Below are 23,646 nucleotides of genomic sequence, written 5' to 3'. Positions count from 1 at the left end.
CACGAGTCTCTAGCCAATTAAGATTGAGTTTTATTTTTTCTCTAACTCATGTTTTGGTTGATCTTGTTATGAGAATCAAGGTATTTATGCATAAAATCAGGTGTGTATTTTCTAAAATATTTTTATGATTTAGAATAAAATAGTATTCAATCACTAACAATTATCAGGAACCGAAGACATATACTACTATTGGTTGAATATGACATGCTATACAAAAAAATTTAAATAGAAGAAGGTATAAAATTTTAATAGCATGAGTTTGAATATTATTTTGATTGTTTTGAAAGACTAAAAGGGTGAGTCATGTTGTACTTCGGTCTATTATACCGTTGGTTAAGGGTAAGACGATGGATTCAAGTCTCATCGCACCCAAAAGGGTAAGACATCAGGTTAAGTCCAGATGCACATAATGAAAAATATTTGTGGATAAGACGATAGATTCAAATTCTATCGCACCAAGAGGGTAAGACATCAATTTGAATTTTGATGCACCGCGATAATAATGTATTGGGTTCAAGTCACATAGAATTATGACCTAATGTGTCTTGTATGGATAAGACATTGAGTTTTAGTCTCAATGCACCATAGTGGTGATAAAATGATGATTAAGGCAAAAATAATATATTTTTGATGAAAAGTCTTGAAATTCATCATATTGAATTTGCTCCATTCCTTGGAAAGAATGTGGTAGCAACATGTGATAACTTTGAAATCCGCCTGTTGACTTGCTCCATTCAATCATATGTGATAGTAGTGAATAATTAGTCTGAAAGATGATAAATAATTAATGATATGAATAAGGGTGTGGAGGAACAGAATTATAATAATCATCATTATGGTAATAATAAATGGAAGAACACTATGAGTTCTTCAAATAGTCCTTCAAAATGTGAAGGCAATTTTTATTATCAAAATGGTATGAAAGGTCATTAGACCTGTGAATGTTGTCAGCCCAATAATTTGACAAGTTTATAAATCCCTATCATGAGACGAGAAGATAAAGTGATGGTACACTTGATCTTTCAAAGTGATGTTGAGGTGTGTCATGAAAATATGATGAATTCTAAAACCATGACAATATACTTATAATGCAAATTTATGAAGTACATATAAATGATTAGTCCATTCCTTGAAGAGAATGTGACTTGTGATAAGTATCGTGAATGCTTGACCATTCTATAAGAGAATGGGTCAAGATGTGATTAAATTATTATGGGTTGAATATATGTCACAACTCACTTCTATGGGAAGTTTGAGAAAAAAATGATATATGCCAAAACTCACCTCTACGGGAAGTTTGAGAGGAAATAAATTTTATTTGGCAGAAATGGCTAATCGTATTGTATGTTTATACGTCACTATGATATGTTTATTGTAAACTACCGAAAGGACAAAAGAAAGAAATAGTTGTTGTCTATAAGGGTTGTGGTCATTATTGTGTGGCAATACAAATTTGTCATTGATTGTGTACCTATTGTACAACAAAAGTAAAGCAAGAAACACGTCTTGCTCGTAATGATTTTGACATGACAATAATAATATAAATTCCTCTTTGAAGGAGATGCTCACCATAGGGATGGTGTCATGCAATATGTGATAGTACACAAAATTAATTGCAAGCTCTAATGAGTTGTGCTATTATCAGAGGAATAATATTGGAGTTGTAGTACGTGTCAAAAGAAACTTTTTAAGTTTCGAATGAATTGAAAATAAATATTGACACTATAAATCACTACAATCGAAGAGGGTTATAAATATTCATGTAAAAGATTACCTCACTTTTCCTCTTGTTTGTTGCAGACAAACATTAACATGCTGATGAAATCACATGCAACAGTAAATTATACATGTACTGAAATAAATATCAGTTGGCATGACTAAATGACCATCATGGTTTGGATGTGATGCAAATATAATTGAGAATTTATGTGGCTTATATGATGAAGATATATAAGATTCTTCAAGAAGTCTCTTGTGTTGCTTGTTTTCGTTGTACCAGCTAAGGTTGGGATTGTAATCCTCTGAAGTTTTTGAAACATATAAAAAGGTGAATATGGACCCATTCACCTGCCATGTGGATCATTTGTAACTATATTATAGATGCATCTATGCGATGATCACATGTGTTTTTTTGTCAACTTACAATTGGTGTTTGTTAGGTTGTTTGCTCGAATTGTTAAATTAAAAGCACAGTTCCAAATTATGAAACATATTGTTAACGCTGGTTGATTTAGCAAAAATTTTATGCCTCCAATTATAGCTAAATCATGGTTATGAGAACAAAACTCTCAAATAAAATTTGGAATGAGATAAATTTATTTAACATGTGGCAACACATATATGCATCAAGCCAACAAGGTTTCCCCATTAAAATTATTTCAGGGTCAGGAACCATATAATTTTCATCCAAAATATTGAATGTGCGGTTATGATTTTAATTTATCCACCACACACAAAGATGAATTTTCAAATAAGGTTGGGATGAATGTTAGATTTTCTAACATTAGGGGGAGCGATGATTTTGACAGCTGAAAATTATGTGTGAGGTTAATTATTTATTATCTAGATCCTTGTTAAATAAATATGTGAACTTAATGTTCAAGGGATAATTCATTTGCACAATGTAGCAAATCAATTTCCAGATGAATGTAGTGACCCTATCATATAATTCAGCTGCAAATGCTCCAATGTAAAGGCCTTGAAGGATAGAACCTATGATACGCCGAAAGCGTAATAGACCAATCGGTTTCAAATATAAAATTCCATAAAGAAGGAAGGAGCAAATGATCAATATGGTCATAATAATGAGGCAAGTTCTATAAAAGAGCACATTGACATAACACTTCATAAAACCTCGAAAAAGGTTCAAGTATCTGAAAAATGAAGAGATCTCAATAAGTTATGTCTTGTTGGAATCGATATCAAATAACCGTCGACGGTGTCTTTGATATGAGGTAGCGTTCAATGATATAAATTGTGATGAGGATCTTGAATTCAAATCTGTCATAGAGTGTGGGCAAATAAATGGTTGGCCAAGTAAAATGCATAATTCAAGTATATCAAGTACGACTTGTGCCTTAGGGCATAAAGATTTTGTCGCAAAAATCCTGACATTATTGGAGATGTATTTTCCTATGGTGGATGCAATGAGGTTTGTTTTGATCTGGCAACTTATGAAAAACTTGAATGCATATAATGAATAATTTTCATGTCTAGCTAGACAATGAAGGTTATATGAAAATCCTTGAAACAATCGAGGTGTCCGAAGCATATGAAAGTTTGAAGGAAACTTTTTCAATAAAGCTTCAAGAATCCTTATATGGATTGAAATTGTCAAGGAAGAAAAGGGTACAAAAGAATGACCCTAGAACCTAACCTCTGAACCCTTGTGACAGCCAAGCCAACTAACAAGGGGACTTAGTTGAGCTAGGAAAGGTTGGGTCCAGCCATGTAGGGCTCCCGAATATGAAGATTTACCCAAATGAGTCTTTACCGAATATAAAAAGGGGAAATCTTAAGTTTTGATGGTCTAGGGCTCAAATGGTATTTTTCCAAGCTAAGGATAGTATCGTAATTACCCTAAATATATAATTAATTATTTAATTAATAAGGTTGAGGGGCATTTTGGGGAGAGAGGGTCAAAAATTGGCCTACGTGGAAGCAATGACTTAAATTGTTTTAATTAAATTGATAAATTAATTTAATTAATTAATAATTATTAGCTAATTTAAGAAAAAGGAAAAATTAGATTTTTTTAAAGGTTTGAAACAGTCCTAGTTTGACTAAGTTTTTACCTAAGCCTAAACCACCTTTCACGTTTAACTCTCTTTCTCTTGTCAAAACCTCTCTTTCATTTCACGTTCTATCTGCCAAAATACAAGATTTTACCAGCAACTAAAAGTTCTTCACACCTGAAGAACATTAACATTAAAAATATAATCAAAACGTATCCAAAAACGTTAGGCAAAGGGAGGGTTTTCCCGTCGAAGTTTGGTGTTGAAGCTTGGATTTGGACGTGAGTTGGAGGAGGTCTTTGGGCAGCAAGTTCAAGCAAAATAAGGTATGGGTTTTCTTACTCTTGGTACCTTTCCTAAGAGACCCTTAGGACTCAGATGAATCTATTCTGAAAACTAGGGTTGTTCCCATTGCATGTCCCTGTTTCTAGCTCCTATCGATGGTTGTAGGTTGGTATGTCTGCTGGTAGATATTAGGCATGTAATGTGTTTTAGTGATGAATATGTTCATGAATATGTGTTTGGAATCGTACGAATGATAACCTATGTTTTCCAAAAATATGTGTTTATGTGTGTGGAATGTGTAGCCGTGACTTTGAACACGGATTGAAGCATGAAAATGACTTGTTTTATGGTTATATTTCACGTGCACAAACTTGCACAAATCGTGATGTTCATATGAAGTATAATGTGGCTGATTTGAGTGGAAACTATTAGCTAAATGAATCCATGAAAATGAAGCCAAAGATGTACTACATGATCCATGAATTACCCTAAGAACTAACGTGTAATGTTGATGAAAAGAATGCTGAAAAACGTATATAATTTCCAGCTATATGTTGATGAGTTTAAGTCAAGCTAAGTGGTTTAATATGTTATGAATAATAAATTAAAATAAGTGAGCTCATTGAGGATCGAACCGTGACCTCACCATGTTAAAAATCATAGAAATAATGTAAGTTAAAAAGAATGTGGCAAAGGGGATTCGAACCAGTGACCTCGACCGAAAATGAAGTACAAAAAAAAATGAGAGGAGTGGGATTCGAACCCACCACCTCTCAGTCAGATCTAAGGAAAAGTTAAAAGAAAAATAAAAGGTTGAGGCGTGTGGGAATCGAACCCACGACCTCTAGGCAGAATGAAGGAAATTTTAGGAGAAAAATTAAAGTGGGGCTATGAGGGTTCGAACCCACACCCTCTCGGCCAAGAAGGAGAGGAATTAAAGAAAAGAAAATGAAAGGAAATGAGGTTGTGGGGGTTCGATCCCACATCCTCTCAGTTACAATGAACGGAAAATGAAGAGATAAATTAAGGAAAAACAAAATGAAGACGTTGGGGCTCGATCTTGGGTCCCCAAGCCGTGTGGATCAAACTAAAATAAATAAAAATGTAAGTGTTGTCCACGGGCTTCGAAATCGTGTTCCTTTTCCCAAATTCCGTATTGATACATAAGTTATACGTGAATAAATGTTCATAAATAATGTTGCCTACATGGATCAAAATCGAGATCTTGGCACACTTACAAGATGCATAAGTCTTGTACCACATAATCTTAAGATGATATGAATCACTTAAACGAACTATGTATAGACCCATAAGTCTAGCATACGTTTAAAGTAAGTGAACCTAAGATATATGTAACGAAATAATGAAACCCTAGAATGGTCAAGTAAGAGTGTGAAACGCACTAAATGGCTAAGTGCATTGGCATACAACGAAATGAACATTCACGTAAGGGGGTGAGTAATTATGAAAAACAAATGTGCGCAAGTTCAACGAAGGAGGTGACAATATGACATGAGGCTAATGTGATAAGAGGCTAACATACAAGATGAGAGTAATCTTAAATGAGCCTAACTAAATGTTACCAAAACGTACTCACCTATGAGAGTGTAAACTTAATAGAGAGACTAGTCTCTATGAAAACTCTAATGAAAGTATTAAAGTTAATGCATACTTAATACTAATGATGAGATCAGAAATTATCTAACGAGCTATGATGTCCTCATACTAGAAGCCAGCTTCCATGATGTATGAGTTGAATGTAATGGAGCTTTTACTGAGCACCAATCGGCTAGCTATGAGTGGTGATGCCTTTCTTCAGGAAGGGCAGAGGTTCACGTAACTCTCATGAGATGAGACTGTTCGGCACGCCACGTATGGTTTTCCTTATATCTCCTAGTCTTTGAACCTATACTGCAAATATAGGGATCTAGCAAGGTTCAACCCCTATATACGCTAGCATGTTTTGGGTCACTTTGGCCGGTGATTCCACCTCTTTTTGGTGTGGGGCAGATACTGGATTTCATGATGCTCACATGATCTATATTAGTTAAAATTAAAGTTCCCAATCAATCAATGAGGCCATCCTTAACATTAGTTGAATGGATCTTTATCCCGTATAGTAAAGTTTTCCAAACATTGCATGGAAGGTCGGTCTCCATTTATTTGAGCCACCAAATCTTTTGCTTGTTGAAAGTGTTTCTACTTGTATTCTGTTACCATTTTGCAGAGTAGAAGCTCAATAATGTTTGTGAAAATGTGCACACTGAAACCAAACAACCTGCTTTGGCTAACCATGATCTGTCTGATGTTACCATCTTCAATCAATGATAATCAAACACTTTGAAGACCTGATCACTTCACAATTAGAAGAAAACCTGTGAGTTGCTCCATCAGAAAACTCTACCCCCATTATATACAAGAAGCAATTTCAAGTTTTATTCCCTTTTGGAGCAAGACTTTACCAATTAGTTTCCATGTGAATAAATCACCGCTCGACCTTGGGAACAATGGAGCAGCGTTTTCTTTTCTCGCTGCTCATCCATACTGGTTACTGGTGAGGAATATAAGCCCCCATTCCATTATGTTTTTGCAATATCTTTTTCTGTTTCATGGATAAAATCAGGACCAATCCAGCTTTTTCCAGATTCCTTTACCATGGCCCTTGCATTTATCAACTCTCTTACTCTTCTAGCATCCTCCCACCTTCCTGCCGATGCATACATGTTTGAAAGAATTACACAAGTTCCAGCATTTTCTGGCTCTATCTCCAAAAGGCTTCTGGCTACAATTTCACCAATATCAACATACAGGTGAGCCCAGCAAGCACCTAAAAGTGAACCCAGAATTGCAGCAGTTGGTTCAAAAGGCATCTCTTTGATGAACTGAAAGGCTCTTTCTACTTGGCCAGATCGACTTAGCAAATCAACCACACAACCACAGTGCTCAATGCTAACCTCAACCCTTTCTTTTCCACTACATAAATCGTTAAAAATCTCTACACCTTTATCCTCCATTCCTCCATGACTGCAACTAGATAACACAGCTAAAAGAGTTATCTCATCAGGCTTAATTTTGTCTTCTTCTCTCATCATTTCGAAGAGATCAACTACCTCCTTTCCCATCCCATGTTTACTGTAACCAATAAGCATAGCATTCCATGAGCTCACAGTTCTTTCGGACATTTGATTAAATATCATCCTTGAATAAGTGAATTTTCCACACTTGGAGTACATATCAATGAGAGAATTATGAAGAACCGCATAGAAGGGCAGTTCCAATCGAATAATACGGGCATGCAGTTGGCGACCTTCTTCAACTGCAGCAAGTCCTGATAAGGCTGTTAATACACTAGTATATGTAACATAGTTGAAAGACATTCTCTCTACCTGGAACTTGCGAAATAGATCTAGTGCCTCTTCATATAGTCCCTGTTGAGCGTAGCCTGAAATTATAGCAGTGCAAGAGACAACATCTCTTTCTGGCAAGTTTTCGAAAACATATCGAGCTTCATGAACTTTGCCAGCTTTGGCATACATATCAAGGAGTGAGCTTCCCACATATACATGTGATTCAAAAGGGCTCTTTACTAAGAGACAGTGGATTTGTCTCCCAAACTGAAACCCAATGGCACTAGTACATGATGTAAGCACTGTTGCAAAAGTGAACTCATTTGGCGCAGTACCTGCATCAATTTTTTATTACAGTCTAGTCAAAAGAGGACAAATGAAATTTCAATTTCAAGGGTGAATCCGATGCATTGCACTATTTTTTCAACATAAAGAAGGCCACTTAAAATGTACATTCCTCCTTATCAATTTATTCGTCTTACTTTTTTATCATTATATATAAAAAAAAGTCTTTTTTATTGACAACTCTTTAATTCTAACTTGTTTTAGGGATAAGGTTCAAAATTGTCCCTGAGGCCTGAACTATGCGAAGTAGATCATTTATACCCTTTATTACATTTTGGGATAAAAAATGTCATCGTTGTTATCCCAAGAGACCACAAATACCCTCAAGTGCTAATAACCCAATTTTTTTGTGATGTGGCAAGCCAAAAGGGACTAATCCCTCAACCTAAGTGTTGCCAACTAGGATTCCCACTAAATTATGGATCATTAATTCTGACGCCCAAAACCCGTTCTTGCTAACGACCCGACCCGCTAAAATTACGAGGCAAACATCGATCTTGAATTCAAGATGGTAGTGTTGTTCAACATGGAAGATAAATCCTCCTAAGACACAAAGCAATCAGCCAGTACCTTGTTTATTATCAACTTTATCCATTTGAACAACTTAGGAACTACACTTCTGGAATCATATACCATGGCCAACTGACAGGCATGGTAGCTGAAACTTGATAGCTGTTTCTGTGTCCTGGTTGAACTTTCATTGCGCTATGTTCGGTGTTCAGCAGAAAGTCTCTGAGATTGTCAACCGGAGTGATAAACTTGCTACTTATGAAGGAGTATAAGAGACCATTCGTTAGTCTTACTGAAATTTCAGATTGTGAGAACTTAAATTCAAGACCAATGTTTGCCACTTAACTTTAGCGGATTGGGTCAGGAGCAATGGGTTAGAGTTTGGGTTATAAATCGGGTCAGAATTAATGACATAATTTAGTGGAATCCTAGTTGGCAATGCTTAGGTGGAGGGATTAGTCCCACGAGGCTTGCCACATCACAAAAAAAATTGATTTGTTAACTCTTGAGGGCATTTGTGGTCTCTTGGGATAACAACGGGGACATTTTTGATCCGAAATATAACGAAGGGTAGAAGTGGTCTACTTCGCATAGTTTAAGGACAACTTTGAGCCTTCTATGTTTTTTTATTGATGTTGAAGTGAGTGAGGCGTAGCTTGAGGTTTCCAAGCTGCAGGAACAGGGAATGAATCCTCCAAAAATGGAATGAGTTCGGACTTTATACCACAAGAAAGCCGCCATCCTCTCCCTTTAGATATAGGGCCACAACAAAAGGTAATCAAAAAGGGTCTGTGGGCCTCAAACACCACAAGATTAAAAGATATTTTGGTACATTTTACATATCTTTAATTTGAGAACACAAGAAGCGGCAATCTTCTTTACTTTCTTAAACTCCGTGTCAATTCAAAATCATCTAAACAAATTAAAACAGAGGGAGTATGTAATTAACACTTTGTATGTCACAACAGATGCAAATAAATTATTGAAGCGAAATGTTCTTTTTTTTGTGTCTCCGCTGCAATGCTGCATTGACATATAGGTAAAATGTATGTAATGGGCAAAGAAATAGAAGTACCTGATGTCAACATCTGAAGAAAAAGATGGATAGCTTCAGATATATGCCCAGTTTGAGAATAGCCAGAAATAAGGGCAGTCCAAGAAACAACATTCCTTTGAGGCATTTCATCGAACACCCACCTAGCATCACCTAAAAGGCCACATTTTATGTAGAAAACGATAAGCCTTGTCCTGAGGTACACTGGAGGTTGATAGTGAGATTTGATCATGTGCGCATGTACCCTTTGACCTTCTCTTATAGCCCTTTGGTTTATACATTCGTTTAACACAGTATCATATTCCTTGAATTTCACTTGGAGGCCTTGTTTCGCCATTTCGTATAAGGCCTCGGAGAGTGAACCATTGCAACTTAGACAACCGTACAAGGGTTCTCTCTGTTCGTAAAAATATGGTTTTTTTACCATGGAGGAAAATACATGCTTACTTGTATACAAAAATAGACTCATCTTGTTCATGGGATTAACCATATTTAGTATATACTCTACTCCAACCTTTGCTTTTATTTCTACTCAAACGAAATATATAAGGTATTTTTCAAATTTACTAGGTATATATCATTTTGAACCTCCTAAACAAAGAGATTAAAAAGTTAACCTACACCAAGTTAACAAGATTGGGCTGCTCATGCCGAAATACAAACAAAACAACCACCATGTTGAATGACTGTTGCTTATTTTTACAACTCAACTTGCAATATTTATTTCTTTTCCACCTTCAACTTGAAAACATTATCCAAACTCCACTTAACGAAATTTGAACTCCATATCAAACCAGAGCATTTAGGTAACACATTGTTATGGCACACTGGTGTTACATTCTAACAATCACCAATATTTGAAGTAGATCATCCGAGAAAGCAAAACAGAGTAGCTAAAAGAAAACCATTCCGAATAGGTAACAGAATTGATTATCAACTTTGGTCAAATCTGCCGTGGGGGAAACATAGAATGGGTCCTCAACTGGGACGAGCTCAAATCAACATCACTTTGCATTCATCATGAGCACATAATTTCAGCTTTATTTTTCTATAGAACAATTTTTTTTTACTTGCAGCTTCCTGTTTATCCCCTCACCACCCTCACTGTTGTTGGTAGGCTCTGGAGTAGAAATTGAGCAAAGAAATATTATTTACAGTAGATGGCCTGAAATCCAATGGATTATTCCATCTCATTGATTCATCACTAGACCATTTCATGACTACATCTTCAACAACCAGACCATCAATATGCTCCATCATGAATCCCGCAGGTTGGTGCTTTACAAGTTCTTGGCATCCTGGCCTGTAATCTACCAACCCATCTGGGAACTTTGTCCATCTCTTGTACGTCAGGTTCATGTTTACGAACTTTAGATTGCTAAGGACTCCACCGCCCGACCCCGATAAGAAGATGCCGTTTTCAGAAGTTGCTGTGATGTTGACAAATAGCAAATTGGAAATTGAACCTGCTTTTGAACTAGCATCCCTTGGACAGGTTGTCACATAGATAGGCTCTGCTCTTCCCCACCATGATGGATGGTAGTATCTTGTGCTGATATTTATGTTTGAGAAGATCATGTCACTAACATTTCCTGCTCGATAAATAACAAATAAGACCAAAAAAAAAAACTGAAATTCGAAAAAGCAAGAACGGAAATGAAGGTAGATGCATGAAAATACGATAACAATCTTGAGACTTGGCTTAACAATTGGTCCTTTATTCAGCAGATCAAAGAAAAAAGAGTCAAGAGAAAGGTTTAAAAGCATTGTATAATATAGTTCTTACATTTCAAACATGTAGAACAATCATTTCAAGCATGTCGAACAAACGAATAATACAAGAAAACTAATGTTGAGCTAAGAGCCATGAGTTAGGGAGAGCTATATGAGTTATGAGCTAGGCTAACAATATGAAGTTTTGATGATTAACAAATGATTAGCAACACATAACAAACATATGCAAGAAATACGATTTCACACATCTCTCAAATACGAACTACTCGTGATTATAACAAAAAAAATACTGAAGAACCAGTTCCTCAACTGTCTACTACAAGAGCTGCTATCAAGAGTACACAGTGGAGAAGTAAGGAACCAGGTCCTTCACAGTAGACTGTAATAAGACAGTTGATCGAGGCAAAACAGATTGCAATAACCGTTGAAAGATTCTTTGAGAAATTATGATTATGACTAACCCACAGATGCAAAAATCAAGGAAGAATATGGAAACATTATCATATTTGGATACATGGAAGAAGCTTTGGAAATAGGAGAGCAAAACAGTGGCCAAAAGCATGTCAAACTTGGATTAAGGATCTTCGGATTCTTGATCTGATTCATGTTGAATTGGGAGAACAAGAAGCGGCCATCTACTCCTATATAAAGTGTTACTTTGATGTTTTCTAGGACATCAAAACATAAAGAGAAGAAAGCGCACCAAGAAGAAGAATCAACTATGACAACAGTCAGAAGAACCTTATTCCTATCAAGTGTTGTTCAAAACAATTCTTGTTGCTTAGAAGATTCATTGTGCTTAATTGAAAATCTTAACATTCCTAGTCATTTATATTAGGTTATTTTGAGTTTTGAAGGTTTCCTCAACTGGGTAGAGTCGTTGAAGAAGTTAGCTACAACAGGTGGCAACATAAAAATAACAAGCAAGAACTTAACTGAAATAGGATCATATTAAGTGCCATGAATAACATAAATCTAATTGATTATGTTAGTTCAACAAAGTTAAGCAATCAGAATATCCAAGTTCATAATTTAGGGGCACCAAGCTGTTTGGCATTGCAATAATTAATTCCTGGCAACTACAACAAGCAACATTCAGGCTTGTAGGTAATAAACGAAAATGGGATAATTAAAACATCAGAACAGTATAAGATTTAAATTTGAATTCTGCACGAGTAAAATGTATTCATGAAATGCTAGTATGAAGCAGGGAGCAAAGATAGAAAGGTGTAAATCTTGCAACTTAATACAACATATCAATTGTCATTCTAGCAGAAAAGATCCAAAGTGAAATACCTCCATCTCGAATTTGTAGAGCGAGGCCTCTATGTGATTCAACAATTGTAATGTTATCAAACAAGAAATTCTTGAACGTGTAAAAGCTAGCGCTTCCTAGTTTGATAGCAGAAGATTTTGTTCGAATCCAGCAGTCTGTTGCTGTGAGGTTGTAGACAGGTCCATTTGATGACTTTGGACAGATAGCATCGTCTCCTGTGTTGATGTTGCATCTAGTGATAACTGTATTATTAGAATCCTCTATGTCTATACCATCGTTGTTGGGTGAATTGAAGTTCCCATATATGATTACATCACAGATTGATGTCTTATCACTTCGTACAACATGCAAACTGCAACAATATCATACAATTAAATGGCTTCTTGAAATAATTGCACAACACCGAACGGAATAGAGAATAATGTTTGAAAACAACAGAATTTAAGAGATTGACCTTTAAAGGGGAAAAAAGAAGATTGAAGGTCAACATCTATGAACACCAATCTATATCTATGATCATACTTGGACTAAACTAGTAGTAAGCAAAATAAGAAATATAATATGAATAAGGAAATTCTTTTTATTACCCCTTCAATTCCAATTAAATAAAACACTTCCTATTTGAAACATTTTAAAATGTTTGACACCATTTATCTTTACGCAACTTCACAACATTTTAAAAATTATTCACGCTTTTACTTTGATGTGAAGTCTGATATTTGCTTTTGTTTACAACCATTACTTTACATCATATAGGTAAAATGTTTAGCAAAATACACTTTCAACTTCAAAAAATTCAAATAAAGTGAAATATTTATAACACAGCGTTGTAGCTCGTATATGAAAGTTATTCTATAACATTATGTGACTATAATAGGAGATATTACTCTTTTAAAGCAAATTTGATTGTTTGTATGACGTAAATTAGTCAAGTTGGGCGACTTGCTAGTTTTTTTAAATTGGGGTATATATCATAATAGAAAAAATACATTCACACATTCTAAATGTTCGTTGTAAAAAGTATGACCAAACACAACTCCAACTTTGAAAATTCCAAAAAAAGTTACTTCCTCTATCCCAATTTATATGACTTACTATCCTTTTTAATCCTTTTTAATCAGTCTAAAAAGAATGACATATTTCAATATATAGAAACAATTTAACTTCAAAATGTCATTTTTACCCTTAATAAAATAATTTCTAGCCACACAAACCATAAGTTTCAAAAGTCTTTCTTCTTTCTTAAACCTGTGTCAAGTCAAATTAACTCATAAATTGGAATGGAGGGAGTAATACTTTTCTATTTTCATGGCCAAACGGTGACTTAGTGAAAAAAGTGAAAACACGGTTTGGTTGTTTTCCGAATTTCAAATACAACTTCATTTCATGGCCAAACATAAATTTCAAATAAAGTGAAACCATTCCAGAAATAAAGTGAAAATTTATCTTAAACTCTATATCCTTCCAGAAATAAAGTGAAAATTTATCTTAAACTCTATATCCAGTCACACACAATCACAACATATAAATGGATGGAGTGAAATGCAAGTTGAATTTTGGCTATAAATTAAAGAGACCCTAGTGTGGACACATTCATTAAGAGTTTATTGTTTTATATATTATTTAAAACTAGCAAGTATAAAGTGTGTGCATTAACTTAGGAAAGATCACAGATTGTTTACTATTTTAGCCCATACTACAGTACAATTAAACGCGTAAATATTTTTACACTATCATTTATTGTTTTTATTCTTTTAGGTAGAGAGATTTACTTTTTCAATTCCACGAACTCTTGAATGAAGATAGGGACAGAGACATTGTATGAATTGGAGCCCTCTGAAGACATCGGGATTTTGGGTATTGTAGGCATTTTAAGGTTGAGGAAGTGAAGCATATTAGTAAGATGGGCTAGGGAAAGCAAACAGGTCCAAATGAAACCCCGATGGAGTTCTGGAAGAGCATGGATAGAGCAGGTTGGAATGGCTGACTAGCTTATTCAATGTCATTTTTAAGATAGCTAAGATGCCTGCGGAATGGAGGTGGAGTACGATGGTTCCGCTGTACAAAAACAAGGGTGATATCCAAAACCGCAACAACTATAAGAGGTCATTTGGTACAAAAATTAATAATGCAGGGATTAGTAGTGTAGGAATAAGTAATGCAGAGTTTATTCTTATCAAGTGTTTGGTTCATTATTTCCCACCTCATCTTGTGTTTGGATTATAACTCTAGAAAAAGTTTCTTTCCATCTATACCCTTGAATTATTAGGTAATTGGGTCAAGGTAGATAATTACCAGCCAAAATTATTTCTTTATGGCCTTCTAACTAGCTATAAGAGGAACAATTTTGTTGTCATGTTTGCTATTTTTTCACTTGAATTATTTGAGGATAAATAATTGTCATCTTATTAAATTGATCACTCACAAAATCTCATTTTTAAATTTTAAAAAGATAACCATCTACTTTTCTACTTTTAAAAAAAAAAAAAGACGGTCAACAATGGTAAAATTGAATAAACCATCTACATTTACACATAAAAATTGCAAGTTATAGTTTTAACATGTATGTATGTTTTAAATTCTTCAAAATACAAATAATTAGAAAACCACACAAATATAAAGACAAAAATATTCCTCAAATCAAATTATTTTGTTTATTTTCTTGGTTTTATGATTTGTATTTGTACTAGTAAATTTATTTAAATAAATTAGCGTGCAAATTATTTAGAGAAAGTTATTTGTTACTAAATAAATCCAATACATTTAATTAAGATCACAAACGTCATATACTCACATTTCAAATTTGTATTGGATTTATTTAGCAACAAACAACTCTCTCTAAATAATTTGTAAGCTAATTTATTTAAATAAACTTACTAGTACAAATGCAAATCATAAAATCAAGAAAATAAACAAAACGATTAAAATGATTTGAGGAATATTTTTGTCTTTACATAGACTTATCCCATGGTAATTATATCCTATGTATTACTAATACCTCCAAATGGAAGGTATTAGTAATACATCAATTAATATCATGTAGGACGTATAACTGATCCATGGATTAGTTATACATGCGCTTAAATTCCTACCAAACATAGTACTAAATAATACATTGCCAAATACATGGATTATTTCTTCTAATGCGGCCAACCAAATGACCCCTAAGGGTATCAAGCCACAATATGGAAGTTTGGGAGAGAGTGATGGTGTGTCTATTTCTGAGTATCAGTTTGGGTTCATGCTAGGGCGGTCAACCGCACAAGCTATCCATCTCGTGAGGGGACTGATTGAGAAATATAGAGAAAGGAAGAGGGACTTACAAAAGATGTTCATGACCTCAAGAAGGTCTTCAACAAAGTCTCAGGGGAGGTCTTATGGCAATGTCCGAAAGCAAGAAGTATATCGGTGGCCTACATTAGGGAGATAAAGGACATGCAGAAATGAGCTAAAACGTGGGTAAGAACGGTGAGAAGAGATTCAGAGCACATCCTAGTAGAGATGGGGTAGCACCAGGGATCATCATTTAGTCTATTTCTATTTGTCGTGGTAATGGATGAGTTGAGGTGCCTTGGTGTATGTTATTTGCGGATGACATAGTACTCATTGATGAGACGTGCAATGGAGTTAATTCTACGCTAGAGGCATGGAGACAAACTTAGAAACTAAAGGAATCACATTAAGTGTTCTGAATGGCGAGTGACATTCGCCAAAGGCGCTATGACGAGGCTTTCTCACCATTTTACACTGTGGTGCAACAATCCCAAATAGGCAACCTAAGGTGCAAAGATAGCGACGTAAATGGTGGCTCCTTTTTGTTTTTGAATTATTAAAAAGATTTGACTTAATAATATTAGTCAAAATCAGGGTTTTTTTCTATTTTCAAACTTACGTTAGCAATCAGTCGCGTTTCTTCTCTTCTCCTCACGATCTCTTCCCATCTTCAGTTGCGAGAGTTTCTGCTCTTGTTCTCCTCCTTCATCGCGCGAGTTGGAGTTGCTGCCAGGACCGGGTATGAGTATAACCTCTTTCTTTCATCTTTAGTTCTCTTCTTCGTTTCTTTTTCTTCTTCTTTTTGAGATACTACTGTTTACTGCCTTCAGCCCTTCAATGCTCTGTTTTTATTGTTCACCGTTCACTGTTTGCGGTCTATTATTTTAAAAAGAACTTCTATAATTATTCATTTGTCCATATAAACAGTAAACTCATTGGCGTATGCTGCAAATAGAGGAACATTGGATGAAATTATGGTATTCAAGGATCAAAGGGAGATTCAGTTAAATGTAATTTTTGTGGGAGCACTTTTAATGGTGATATTACTCGACACAACCAACATTTAGTGGGTGGTTACAAAAATGTTCAGCTTGTCCGTTGGATTAGAGAAGAAGTAAGGTCTTATATGGAAAATAAAATCGTTAATAATCTGAAATTCCAAGTGAGGCAGCCAGAAGAATATATTAATGATAAGATGAATATGCTGAAATGATGCCTCCCTCCAAACTTCAAAGATATCTTCTAGTGGAGGAGCATCATCCATCGCGCGGAATGTGACGAGAGGCCCTATGAATCTCTATTTTCCGCAAAAATCAACACAAAAAGGAGGAAGAATTGATGAAACCAAGAAAATTCTAAGACAGCGTGCAGTCGGTGTTTTTGCAATATGGATGCACAATGCGGAGCTTCCTTTGAATTGTGTCAATTGCAAATCATTTGATAAATTTATCGAGACAGTAGGACAACATGAAATGAAGCCTCCTACATTCTATGAAGTTAGAGTTACTCACCTAAAAAAAGAGGTGGAGAAAATGAAAAAAATTGTTGATGAGCATAAAGTGCAATGGACAAAGTTTGATTGTTCCATTATGATGGACAAATGGACGGCACCAAATGGTAAAATGATCGTCAATATTTTGATGAATTCTACCCTTCGAGGTGCCCATAGCCCGGTGGTTTGGGCTTGAGACTTCCATGTTGGAGGTCTCAAGTTCGAAACCCGTTGCATACGAAAGGAAGGGGTTTGCCTTCTAGGTCGACCTCATCGCACCAAACTTGCCTAGTGCGGGTTATCTCTCCTATGTGGTTTGCGAGCTATTACATAGGAGCGGAGGTTTTACCCTATGCGCACCCAAAGGGTAGTGACTGCGGGTTTCCCTAGTCATAAAAAAATATATTTTGGTGAATTAGTGTATTTCTTGGTTCTGTTAATGCTAGTAATGAACCTATCGATTCCACCAAAATGTACAAGTTATTTGAAAGCACTATTGAAAGAATTGGACCGGAAAATGTTGTACAAATTGTCACTGATACTTTGCACAATTTGTCAAATTCGGTGATAATTTGTACAACATTTCCTGGTCCAATTCTTTCAATAGTGCTTTGAAACAACTTGTACATTTTGTTGGAATCGGTAGATTCTTTGCTAGCATCAACAGAACAAAGAAATACTCTACCGATTGAAAAAAATTACCAAAATATTGATGATCATTTTACATTTCGTGCCGTCCATTTGTTAATCATGATGGAACATCCAAACTTTCTCCATCATACTTTATGTTCATGTACGATTTTTTCGACTTTCTCCACCTCCTTTTTTTAGGTAGTTCTAACTTCATGGAATGTAGAAGGCTTCATTCCAGGGCCATGTTGTCCTACTGTCTTGATAAACTTATCAAATGATTTTCAATTGACCCAATTAAAAGGGAGTCCCGCATCGTACATCCATATTGCAAAAGCACTTACCCCGCACGCTCTCTTAGGATTTTCTTGGTTTCATCAATTCCTCATCCTTTTTCAAAGCCTCCTTTTTGTGTGATTTTTGTGGAAAATAGAGATTCATAGGGCCTCTCGTCACATTCCGCGCGGTGGATGATGCACCTCCACTAGAAAATATCTTTGGAGTTTTGGAGGGAGGCATCATTTCAGCATATTCATCCATATCATCAACATCAACATATTCTTTTGACTGCCTCACTTGGAATTTCAGAGTAGTGGCGATCTTATTTTCCATATAAGCCCTTCTTCTCTAATCTCCGACGGACAAGTTGAAATTGTTTTGCATTTTTGTAACCACCCACTAAATATTGCTTGTGTCGAGTAATTCCACCATTGAAAGTACTCCCACAAAAATTACATTTAACTGAATCTTTCTTTGATCCTTGAGTACCCTTAATTCCATCCAATATCCCTCTTTTTGCTAGCATCTGCCATTGAATTCATTGTTTATGAACAAATGAATAATTATAGAAGAATTATTTCTTTTTTTTAAAAATAGTAGACAGCAAGCTATGAAGAGGCAGCAGTTAACTGTGAAGAATAAAAATAGAGGAAAAAAATAGAGCAATGAAGAGCTGAAGGAAGTAAGCAGTAGTATCTCAAAAAGAAGAAAAAAAAAGAAACGAAGAAGAAGACTGAAGAGAAGAAACGAAGAAAAGAAGAGAACGGAAGAAGAAGAAGAAGAAGAAGAAGAAAAAGAAAAAGGAGGTCATACTCATAACAGGTCTGGCATCAACTCGCGCGATGAAGGAGGAGAAGAGATCGCAAGGAGGAGAGGAGCAACAACTCGTGTAACTGAAGGTGGAGAAGAGATCGCGAGGCGAGGAGAAGAGAAGAAAAGAAACACGAGTTTGATTGGTGATGGAAATTCGAAAACAGAAAAAAATCCTAATTTTGACTAATATTATTATGTCAAATCTTTTTACAAATTAAAAAACAAAAAAGGCGCCGCCATTTACGTCGCCATAGCACCTCAGGTCGCCTATTTGGGATCGTCACACCACAATGCAGAATGGCGAGTAAGACTCGCCATTCTACTCACTGGGCTTGACACACGAAATATCCCCAAGAGCGACCGATTTAAGTATATTGGGTCTATAACCAAAGGGAGTAGGGACATGAACGATGATATCACACATCATGTTGGTGCGGCGCGAATGAAGCAGAGGCTCACCTCTAGAGTCTTGTGTGATAAAAAGGTACCCCTAAAACTCAAAGGTAAGTTCTATAGAGTAGTCATTACATCGAATTTGTTGTATGGGGTGGAGTATTGGCCAATTAAAAATTCTCATGACTAGAAGATGCATGTTGCAGAAATAAGGATGTTGAAGTAGATGTGTGGTCATATTAGGAGCAATAAAGTTAGAAATGAGGATATTCATAATAAGGTGAGAGCAGTCTCCATGGCAGACAAGATGAGGGAAGCAAGAATGCGATTGTTTGGACTTGTGAAGAGGAGATGCACAGATAAGGAGGTGGGAGAGATAGGCTATACAGGGTACGGGGACAGACAGAGATATGCTAAAGAAATATTGGGAAAAGGTGATAAGATAGGATATGACCCAGCTTCAAATTATCAAAGACATGACCCTAGATAGGAGGGTGTAGAGAACATGTATTAGGGTAGAAGGTTAGTAAATTGTGTAGTGTTGTAGTTGGTGGTTTTTCATTGTCTTTATTCTAGTATTGTTGTAGTTATTGTTTTGATATTTCAATTATCGTACTAATTTTGGTGTCATTGTCTCCTTCTAGTTTGTACCTGGTTTTGTTGCACTTGAGCCGAGGATTTTTCAAAACCTCTCAGTCTCCACGGGAAGTGGTAAGATCTGCGTACATTCTACCCTCCGTCCCTCCTCAAACCTCACTTGTGGGATTTCACTTAGTATGTTGTTGTGTGGTCGTACTTTCTTTTGGATCAAATCCGTAAAAAATACCTCATTAAAACTATTTTCTTTTTACTTCATCAAAAAATTAGAACTTTCTCTTTATAAGCCTAATGCAAAGTTTAACCGAGAATGGTAAACTCCAAACTTGTAAAACAATTATCTTCTTTAAATATAATACATATTTGGTTTAACTGTTATTGTTTATTTGGGTCAAATCTGGAAAAAAAACCTTAGACCAAATTAATCAAACAAAAATATTTAGCATAAAGATATAGTTCCAACCAAAACTTTTATTAAGTTCACCCGGGATAGATGGATCTAAAAAATTGATAAAATTTAAGAAGTAAGAAATATATTTTACTTGGAAACTATCATGTGAAAAAAAATAATTACATGGTAAAACTATGTATGCTACTTCTTTGAGATGAGAACATATATTAACAACTTGATCGTTTTTACATATTGAATTATATTACGTTGTTTAGTATAAATACAATGTTTGTTGTGATTGTTTTTCATTTTAATGTATCACATCGTAACATAAGCCTCATTTTGTGTAACCAACAATTTGGTGTGCTCACATTGTTACTTTTTTTTCACATTTTTTCATTACTTATATAATATAATAATCCTATTTTACTATTTACACTATCTTTTTAATAGTAGCTCTATCTTATATCCTACTGTTCTTGTAGGTTTATCTTTCAAGTTATTGATGTTTAATAGCATATAACAACGAAAAACGATATAATCTATCAACATGTTAACAATACAATTTGGTAATGAAACAATCTATAGCAACTATCCAAACAAAATGTAAGGTAAAATATCAAATATTCAAATTCAAAGAAGTAACCAGAAGTATTTAATAATTCATATCAAATTGAGTATGCATTTGTTTGGCAAATAAAATTCCCTCAATCAAATGAAAGTTGAAGAGCACATACCACCAATAAGCAGGTTCAATAAGTCTAACATCAGAGACTTTAATATTTCGGCAGCCGATGAACCCTACCAACCTCGGCCTACACTCATCTCCAAGGCAAGCTCCAGTACGGTTCCAGCTTACCATCACATTCTTCTTGTCATCAAATCTCTCTACAAACTTCAATCCCTGTCCATTGATTTCTCCTCCTCCGATGATCCCAACATCCACTGCATCCTCTGCCAGTATCACATACCACCTGCTTTGCACCTTTGGGTAATCCTCTAACTTTGATCCTCCCAAAATTGTTGCCTTCTGGTGAATATCCAATACAACGCCTGATTTCATGAATATTGTTGCTGTTAGGTACTTTCCTGGGGGGAAGATAACGTGGCATGGACGATGATGTTTGGATACGATGGTCGAGCATGCATCTATAGCTTTCTGGATTGGAATAGTGTCGTATTTGACGCCATTGCCGACAGCGCCAAACTCGGTGACAGAGATGGAAAAGAAGTTGGGTTTAGAGTGATGATTGGATTGGAGAATAGAGAATTGTGACGTGGAAGAATATGACTGGGCAGCAAATGACAAAGTGAGAATTGATAGGAGTAATTGAAGTTGAAACATAATTTGAGAATGAAATAAATGATTTGATTGGAAAATGGAAATAAGAAAGTGGAGGTTTTTAGTCATTGACTTTTTTCCCCTTTTTTCTGACCAAATAGCCTAAGAGACCACCTTATATTTAGCTTGAATTGGAAATTGGACGCTAGTACTTGACGAGGTTTCATCCAAATCCCTAAATATGTATAAAACAAATATTTTAGACCACTCTGATTATTGATCGAGCTTACATGGCCCAATCGGTAATGCAATGATAGAAATTTCAAGTCCAAGATGGACTCACTCTCGGAATCACATGTAAGCAAATAAATATAGAAATTAATAGTTTGCCAATGTTTCGTTATTCCAAACATAAGATAGAAGGAGCAGTTGGGAATTAAAACCAATAGTCGTGAACTATGCACTAACAGAAGCAAGTCATATAAGAAAAATCAAATTGGAATAGGTTATTATAACCATTAAGTGCTAAACTAGAACATCTATTACGTTGTTCAAGTCCAGATAAAATGGATGATTCCTAAGCCATTAGTCATCCTATTCTAAATGAACTAAGCTCAATCTAAATAATAAACCAGTAAGAGTGTAAGACTAGATCTACAACAAAAAGAAAGAGAAAAGCTTTTCAGACAAAGGATCTAAAAGTATCAAAAGAAATAAGGAAACATCATGAGAAAAAATTGAGATTCTATCTTTTGGGATCTTATTCTAGAACAAAGAACTCAATTACATTTAAAGAAGACAATGGCATATACATTGACTTATTACATTTTGAAAGATAACAATTACACAGCAAGTAACTATATTCATATTAACCACTTGGACTAAATTCTAATGTAGAACTTGAATGCACAGAAGGCGTGAAATTTATTTATATGAACAATCAATATAGTAGGGCAGTAGGCCATGAAAAGAACAGCAACAGAAAGATAAATCCAGATAGAACAATTGAACTAATAAGTCAAAGCTTAGATAGGTATAAAATTTAAACAGCCACGAATTTGAGATAAATTTCATCTTGAAATCTAATCTTAAACCAGAACAAGTTTGAGACTACACGAGATGAAACTTAGATGAAAACAACAAAAGAAAAGGAGGTAAATCATTTTTTATCGAACAAGGATTTAAAACATTCCAAAATGACATCACACTATGCTAAACAAGGCACCATCAAACTGATTCAGACAAATATTAGCTATGGAGAACACCTGAACATAGAATATCAGGTTTTACAAAAATAAGAGACTAAACATAAATCTTGAAATCTAAATTTGAATAGAGAATCCAGGCCAACAACATACTTAGGAAATATATTCTACACTTAAACAACTAAATACACAAACATGAACCAAAATTTCTAGTAAGACAACAAGAGGCATTGGAAAAGAGATTCAAAAGGAGAAACTGAATCTATATCCTATTCATGAACACAGTAAGCACATTAACTAAAACTAATTAAGATTGGAAGGAAATCTACCTTTTTATGGAGCAACCACTAGGAACGACCAGCTTGACAGTGAAACTTCAGAAGCTAGAAACAGACGAAGAAGAAAAGGCTCTTCTAAAAATTCTTAAACTTGGAGTGGCAATCTGAAAAAAGTCCTTTCTTTTGATGAAAAATTCTGCTCGTGAATCTTGAGAAAATTCGAAATTCCTCCATGGATACGGGCCAGCTGTTGTGTACGGATTGGTACCATCCGAACGGATTTTCAGAGGGAACTTCAAAGGAGGAATCGATAGGGGAAGAGTGAAGAAGGGTGGGGTGGGGTAGGGTGTATAGCGTTCTTTCGGAGATTAACGAAAGAAAATGGGGCACGCGGGGTTAAGTGATAAAAGGGGAAAATCTATATTTATATCTCGTGCACCGGCTTTAATACATATCATTTCAATTTATATTACACAAAAAAAATTAAAGAGTTAATTAAATTTTAATATTAATTTCAAAATAGTTTACATTTTTAATTATTGTTAACTATCGTAATTTGTAATGTCTTTTAACATTTTATATTGCTAGTTATTATTGTATGATTTATAATATCTTTATACACAATTTTCAAATAATAAAAGTTATTTCTTCTTTCTCTATTTATGTGGTACTACTAAAATTTCGAAATTCAATTAATTTTTTTGTCTTTGAAATATTCTATTGTTAAT

The 23,646-nt window shown here is 35.1% G+C and overlaps 2 protein-coding genes across 2 annotated transcripts; both read right to left on the bottom strand.

Moving 5' to 3' along the window:
- Nucleotides 1-5,958: 5,958 nt before the first annotated feature.
- Nucleotides 5,959-9,801, bottom strand: LOC107015086 (putative pentatricopeptide repeat-containing protein At3g13770, mitochondrial). The gene is made up of 2 exons (XM_015215253.2): nucleotides 9,297-9,801; nucleotides 5,959-7,701 (listed from the first exon to the last, which is right to left on the bottom strand). Exons 1-2 carry the CDS (start codon nucleotides 9,763-9,765, stop codon nucleotides 6,599-6,601), a joined length of 1,572 nt encoding a protein of 523 aa, XP_015070739.1. The 5' UTR covers nucleotides 9,766-9,801; the 3' UTR covers nucleotides 5,959-6,598.
- Nucleotides 9,802-9,931: 130 nt separating this feature from the next.
- Nucleotides 9,932-23,327, bottom strand: LOC107015087 (exo-poly-alpha-D-galacturonosidase). Its single transcript, XM_015215254.2, has 4 exons — nucleotides 22,970-23,327; nucleotides 20,891-21,670; nucleotides 12,306-12,637; nucleotides 9,932-10,867 (listed from the first exon to the last, which is right to left on the bottom strand). The coding sequence occupies exons 2-4, from the start codon at nucleotides 21,562-21,564 to the stop codon at nucleotides 10,377-10,379; spliced, it is 1,497 nt and encodes a 498-aa protein (XP_015070740.1). The 5' UTR covers nucleotides 21,565-21,670; nucleotides 22,970-23,327; the 3' UTR covers nucleotides 9,932-10,376.
- Between the last annotated feature and the right edge of the window lie 319 nt (nucleotides 23,328-23,646).

Source organism: Solanum pennellii, chromosome 3, assembly GCF_001406875.1.
Source record: "Solanum pennellii chromosome 3, SPENNV200".
Taxonomy (NCBI): Eukaryota; Viridiplantae; Streptophyta; class Magnoliopsida; order Solanales; family Solanaceae; genus Solanum; species Solanum pennellii.
The sequence above is the reverse complement of the archived record's forward strand: the minus strand, read 5'-3'. Positions and strand labels throughout refer to the sequence as shown.

Bases quoted from the DNA above. Each gene is read 5' to 3' on its own strand.
- LOC107015086 (XM_015215253.2), bottom strand. From the start codon at position 9,765: ATGGTTAATCCCATGAACAAGATGAGTCTATTTTTGTATACAAGTAAG. The intron at 7,702-9,296 runs GTACTTCTATTT...AAATTGATGCAG, and splicing joins TCTTCAGATGTTGACATCAG to GTACTGCGCCAAATGAGTTC.
- LOC107015087 (XM_015215254.2), bottom strand. From the start codon at position 21,564: ATGACTAAAAACCTCCACTTTCTTATTTCCATTTTCCAATCAAATCAT. The intron at 12,638-20,890 runs GTATGTGCTCTT...ATATTGTTGCAG, and splicing joins ATTGAACCTGCTTATTGGTG to TTTGCATGTTGTACGAAGTG. The intron at 10,868-12,305 runs GTATTTCACTTT...TTTATCGAGCAG, and splicing joins TCTACAAATTCGAGATGGAG to GAAATGTTAGTGACATGATC.